The sequence below is a fragment of the Limulus polyphemus genome, unplaced genomic scaffold (assembly GCF_000517525.1).
Source record: "Limulus polyphemus unplaced genomic scaffold, Limulus_polyphemus-2.1.2 Scaffold9061, whole genome shotgun sequence".
NCBI lineage: Eukaryota > Metazoa > Arthropoda > Merostomata > Xiphosura > Limulidae > Limulus > Limulus polyphemus.
In genome coordinates, this window is record NW_013674671.1 from 4,118 (window position 1) to 10,269 (window position 6,152).

At 30.9% G+C, this 6,152-nt stretch overlaps 1 protein-coding gene across 2 annotated transcripts; it reads left to right on the forward strand.

Moving 5' to 3' along the window:
- The first annotated feature begins 286 nt into the window (after positions 1-286).
- LOC106475732 lies at positions 287-5,796 on the forward strand. 2 transcript variants are annotated; one of them, XR_002608965.1, is made up of 2 exons: positions 287-605; positions 3,642-5,796. XR_002608965.1 is itself a non-coding variant. In XM_022379788.1 (2 exons), exons 1-2 carry the CDS (start codon positions 1,541-1,543, stop codon positions 4,036-4,038), a joined length of 459 nt encoding a protein of 152 aa, XP_022235496.1. In that variant the 5' UTR covers positions 1,060-1,540; the 3' UTR covers positions 4,039-5,796. The 2 variants fall into 2 exon arrangements, 1 of the variants encoding a protein (XP_022235496.1); XM_022379788.1 differs by lacking the exon at positions 287-605 and adding an exon at positions 1,060-1,602.
- Positions 5,797-6,152: the final 356 nt, after the last annotated feature.

Consider the following 6,152-nt stretch of genomic DNA (forward strand, 5'->3'; position numbering starts at 1 on the left):
CAAATCAGAAGGCAGGGCACAGATGGCTAATTGTGTAGCTTTCTTCTTAACAATGTATAATGGCAATATTTCTATTACTTGAATAGTCAAAAATGGTAAATATTGGAATCCCTGATATCAATTAGCTGATTACTTTTGTTGGAATAATTAAAAAGAATAATAATGAGAAACTGTACTTTTACTCTAGATATAAAAATATTTAGAGTAAATTATTTAAATATTTATTTATTTTAGAGTAAATATTTATATTATATAAATATTATATTTATGACATCAATCAATTTAATCATAATTGAAAACACTAGTTTATTATTTATGTGACACTAATCAGTGCACTGATGCTCTTAGGTAACTGAGTTAGTTGTCTCATTTTATGTAATGTAGAAAATCTCTCTCTTTCATTGGTTGTTACTTTTCTTACATCCTGTAATTTGCCATTTCCTATTAACTCTTTCTCAATGAATTTCTATTTATAATAATCAGATATCTTGTTTAATTTGTGGATAAACAAAATATTTTGTTTTATATAGACATACTAAAAAATCGAGATCAACATCATCGTTAGAGAAGTCTGCTTCAAATATTGGTGAACTTACAAAGTCTAGGTATGTTTTATTATAGTTTTGAAATTATTTATGGGAACATTATTATATTTGGGTCGTAAATTGGGGCTTAGCAACATTACTCCATAATATGTAGTCAACACCAATGGTTCTACGTACTGTGGTAATGTACCAATGGTTCTATGTACTGTGGTAATGTACCAATGGTTCTATGTACTGTGGTAATGTACCAATGGTTCTACGTACTGTGGTAATGTACCAATGGTTCTACGTACTGTGGTAATGTACCAATGGTTCTACGTACTGTGGTAATGTACCAATGGTTCTACGTACTGTGGTAATGTACCAATGGTTCTACGTACTGTGGTAATGTACCAGTGGTTCTACGTACTGTGGTAATGTACCAATGGTTCTACGTACTGTGGTAATGTACAAATGGTTCTACGTACTGTGGTAATGTACCAATGGTTCTACGTACTGTGGTAATGTACAGTGGTTCTACGTACTGTGGTAATGTACCAATGGTTCTACGTACTGTGGTAATGTACCAATGGTTCTACGTACTGTGGTAATGTACCAATGATTCTATGTACTGTGGTAATGTACAAATGATTCTATGTACTGTGGTAATGTACGAGTGGTTCTACGTACTGTGGTAATGTACCAATGGTTCTACGTACTGTGGTAAGATACGAGTGGTTCTACGTACTGTGGTAATGTACCAATGGTTCTACGTACCGTGGTAATGTACGAGTGGTTCTACGTACCGTGGTAATGTACGAGTGGTTCTACGTACCGTGGTAATGTACGAGTGGTTCTACGTACCGTGGTAATGTACGAGTGGTTCTACGTACCGTGGTAATGTACGAGTGGTTCTACGTACCGTGGTAATGTACGAGTGGTTCTACGTACCGTGGTAATGTACGAGTGGTTCTACGTACCGTGGTAATGTACGAGTGGTTCTACGTACCGTGGTAATGTACGAGTGGTTTTTCTGTTGTAACAATGAGCATCAGTATTTAATTACCAAAATTAGAAGGTATTATAGTAGCAGTGAATGTAAACTTACTTTTATTCAGAAATTTCCCCTAGCATGATTGACTGATTGTATCAAACTCTGTAATAATAATATTTAAAAAAGAACACAGAAACAGTGCATAGATTAAGGATATTTTATAAAAGAATAAGTATATATTACTTACAGAACACATAAACACTGATTGTCAGCTTTGAGTATTATCGTAGATTCAAAGTCAGCTGAACAACTATACACAATACATACAAAACTATACACAATACATACAAAAACTGTACACAACACATACAAAAACTATACACAATACGTACAAAAACCCATTAAACTGCTCCGACAATGTAATTTTAGAAGAGCCTTACATACGAGATAAATTGCTACAACACGTTATTGTTTAGGTGTAAAATTTCAGAAAAAATAACAAGACTTAGAAAAAGAAGTTAAAACAATGGCAAATATTATAATTAAAGTAATTAATCAAACTTAACGCAACTTAACTGTTATATAGCTATTATTAACTAATGGTAGTTAGTACACCTTAGCAATTCAATACTATCTTAAGCAATTTCAGAAAAATTAAAGTGTAAAGGTGAAAAGATTGTAATTTTCCATACATTTTAAATCCTTAATTGATAGCAAGAATGTTGTTGAATTTCCCACAAGTTTGAATAAGTTCATGTTGAAAATGTTAGTTTGTGAAAAGTGTATGAGCTCTGTCAATGAAGTCGTGTAATGTTGAACAAATTCTATTGTATCTTATAAACTGTGAGTAGTAAACATTATAACATAATGTATCTTGATTATGTCTATTTGGAAACACAATGATTATATAACTTCTAAAGTTCAAAGTGTCCATTTTATTGAAAACTTTGAGCTGGAATGTTTGATTAATGATGCTGATGTCTAAGTCAGGGTAATTTGTTTTGTTTTTTGTAAAGAATTTTTTTTTAAGAATAAGTTAATAATTGGGTATAAGAATGTCATCATCATATCTGCAAGAGGATCTGATGTACGTATCGTTATTATTGTCTTTATTCATAAGATTTGTAACGTATGAAAATTCAAGTTTGAATTAATATAAATATGTAACTTGTGGGCTGAAGTTACCTTCTGTAGAATTGGTGTCAAGTAAAAAAATACATAGAATTTGTCTAACATGAAATAATGGTAATTTCTATGAGTGAGATTGTCATAGAAACATCTGTGTTTACTGACACTAATGTTTTACCATAATTGTTAAAATATCTTGAAACTGTTGATAAGTCTTTTTATCAATAGGAAGAGTTGTGTAAAATCAAAAGTTTCTATTCTTTTAGCATTAAACATTTAGTGGAGTTATTGATGATGGAACTAGTATTAATCCATCATTGTATTTAATAACGATACAGTATTTGTTTAAATATTCTTTAATGTATTTCAGACCATTATCTATTAGAATTTAGAGGGGTGGAATTCCCCCCAAACTGGGATAATTCAGCGATAAGCAGTAAATTGAATGATAGGTTAGGCTTCATATTTATTTATATGTATTAGAATTGGAAAATCCTTAGTATATATATACACAGTTAAAAGTAAGTTTTTTCAGCAATGACAGTAAACCTGTATTTGTATTGTGTTTTATGTAGTTTAGGAATCCAAGTTAATTAGTCTGATAAAACCGTATAGTAAAAATGTAGTTAACTCTTCAGCTCAGTTGTTAGAGCACTTGTCTGCTGTGTGAGAGCTCCTGAGTTCAAATCCTGCTTGATGGACACCTCACCGTGTAATACCTTACCCACACACACATCTCTAAGCCATCAATATATGTCTTTGCTACTGATACACCTGAAAATTACAAAAATTGAACATTACAACTTACTTGTTTTCAGTTGAAATATAGGTATTGTTTATAGGTTATTTAGTAAATGTATTTGTTCAGTAAATACAATGACAATTTAATACAGTCATAACTTGCATTTTAGCAAAGGCATTATTGGTTTTAGCATAAGATTTTTTCTGAAATACAATATCTTATACTTGTTTATGGTTATTTGTTGTTCTTACAGTAGAAGATCTAAGATGCGTATTAAGATCCCCGTGTCTGGGACTTTACCGACAGTTCACGACCTTTCAGCTCCAGCACTTAAAACTGTGATGCCACATTCACCACCAACAGTGTCATCTCCTTTAAGTCCTGTTGTACCCAAAACAGGGGCAGATTCTCGAAGACTAGAATTTCAGAAGAGTAAAACTGGAGGGTCATCATACACAATGGCCAGTTTCAGCACTAGTGGGTCAGTAGATTACTTCACACCCCCATCAACACCACAAGCGTCTACTAGTGAAGACACTGGTACTTTTTTTCCACCAGGCAGTGACCTTCATACTCAGCTACTAGCGGAAATTACTCAGAAATCTAAGTTGCGTAAATCTTTCTCAGATGAAAGACCTTCTGACGGTTAAAGTAATATAATCTATTAAAGACAAGATGATAGTGCAGAAAGAAAAAGTGAAGATTTGAAAGTTAAGAAAACAAATTTTGCCTTGCTTTATCTCTTTTTATAAAAAACCTAGTAGATATCTAGCACACAAAATATATTATCGAAGCAGCAAATATTACCTTCAGAAAGTATTAACAAAATGACTGAAATAAAATTAGAATAAAGCAGTCTGACTTCAGAAATATTGTAAGTTAACAAAGTTTGATCGATGGTGAATTATGACTTATCTATTTCAGAAAATATTGACAAAATTAACAAGAAATTTTTACAGCAAACAAGGTTAAACATTTCTGTTGAAGGAAGCACCCACTTATTTATTGAACATATATTAACTGCTTGAAACAGCATTTGGTGAAGATAGTGCATTCAATTTGTGAGTACAATGTATTAAAGTATTTGTACTTTAACTACTGTATGTAATCAAGTATTACTTTCGATAACCAAATGTTGTACACAAAAAATATATTTAAGATATTTGCTGCAAAAGTTGCTTAAAGAACTTTATATGTGGTTAAGTTATTTTACTAATTTAAAATACAAAAAATATTAACAACTCTTAATAAACCTACTCAGTTCCTATTTTATATCTGATAAAATGGAAGAAAACCTTTTAGAATTGCACTGTCACTCACAATAACATAATATCTCGATGGTGTAAGATAGAAAAATCATACAGTGGTTAGTTTATAAATAGTTTTAAAAACAGTACAGCTAATTTCAAATTTGTTTTCAAGTTTTATTAGCAGTAGAAATAATTAAAACTAGGATAATGTTTATGTTATCGAAGTGAGTGTATTTGAAGTACTTGTAGCTGGAAAACCCACTAGATGAAATTTTTTAGCATCAAATACATGTAAAGGAGATACTAACTAGAATGAACATCTGAGAATAGTTTCCTTAATAGATCCATTCTCTATACTTAGAAATTGAAAATGTGTTACATAATTTTGTTCAATACTAAACTATTTACCATTAACCTTTAATATAAAATTAGGAAGCTAAGACTAATGTTAATGTAGAGGGTTTATCATAAAAAAAATTATTTGAAACACCTTTTACTCTTTTGTTGCTTTATTCTCCATTATAAACTTAGTTTAATAGCTTTAGCAACTTAAATTGTAGTACTTTACTTAAGTTAAAACTTAGGAATAAATGATCATTTTAAGTCCAGGTGTAAAATGTACTACTATGCACTTTTTACTCTTCCTTTTTTCTCTGAGATTGTTATAAGTTTGGGGAACTATCTTTATTTCTAAACCAAGTTTAATTTGAAGGACTAATACATATACATTCACATCATGCCTGTATTTTATGTTTTACTATTAAACTTAAAAGAAATTGATGGCATTTGTGAAATGCTTAAGAAATTATTACTAAATAATATATTAGGATTAAGGAGGGAGGTTTTAAAATCTGGAACTGAACAAGTATTGTAGGTGAGAACATTTATTACTAAATTATTTATCTGATATCTGCCATGTTTGCTCAAAAAGCTACATTTTTGCTGGCATTATCACCACATGTATGTATAAAATTCTTCATAAAGTATTTACCTTGATTTTGTAATGTTAGTCTTTTATAAAATAAAAACAAAACTCACAATTTCAAATTTATGTATTCAATGCAAAGAGGAATCTTGAAACTTTTATTATCTATTTTGATATATATGACTTTGGCAAATGAATTATCACTGAACTTAGAAGTACCGAATGAGTTATCACTGAACTTATAAGTACCGAATGATTTATCACTGAACTTATAAGTACCGAATGATTTATCACTGAACTTGGAAGTACCGAATGATTTATCACTGAACTTGGAAGTACCGAATGAGTTATCACTGAACTTGGAAGTACCGAATGAGTTATCACTGAACTTGGAAGTACCGAATGAGTTATCACTGAACTTAGAAGTACCGAATGAGTTATCACTGAACTTAGAAGTACCAAATGAGTTATCACTGAACTTAGAAGTACCGAATGAGTTATCACTGAACTTAGAAGTACCGAATGAGTTATCACTGAACTTAGAAGTACCGAATGAGTTATCACTGAACTTAGAAGTACCGAATGAGTT

Excerpts from the sequence above, each read along its gene's own strand:
- LOC106475732 (XM_022379788.1), top strand. The coding sequence starts at position 1,541 with ATGTACGAGTGGTTTTTCTGTTGTAACAATGAGCATCAGTATTTAATT. Across the intron at positions 1,603-3,641 it reads TTAATTACCAAAATTAGAAG|TAGAAGATCTAAGATGCGTA; the intron begins GTATTATAGTAG and ends TTGTTCTTACAG.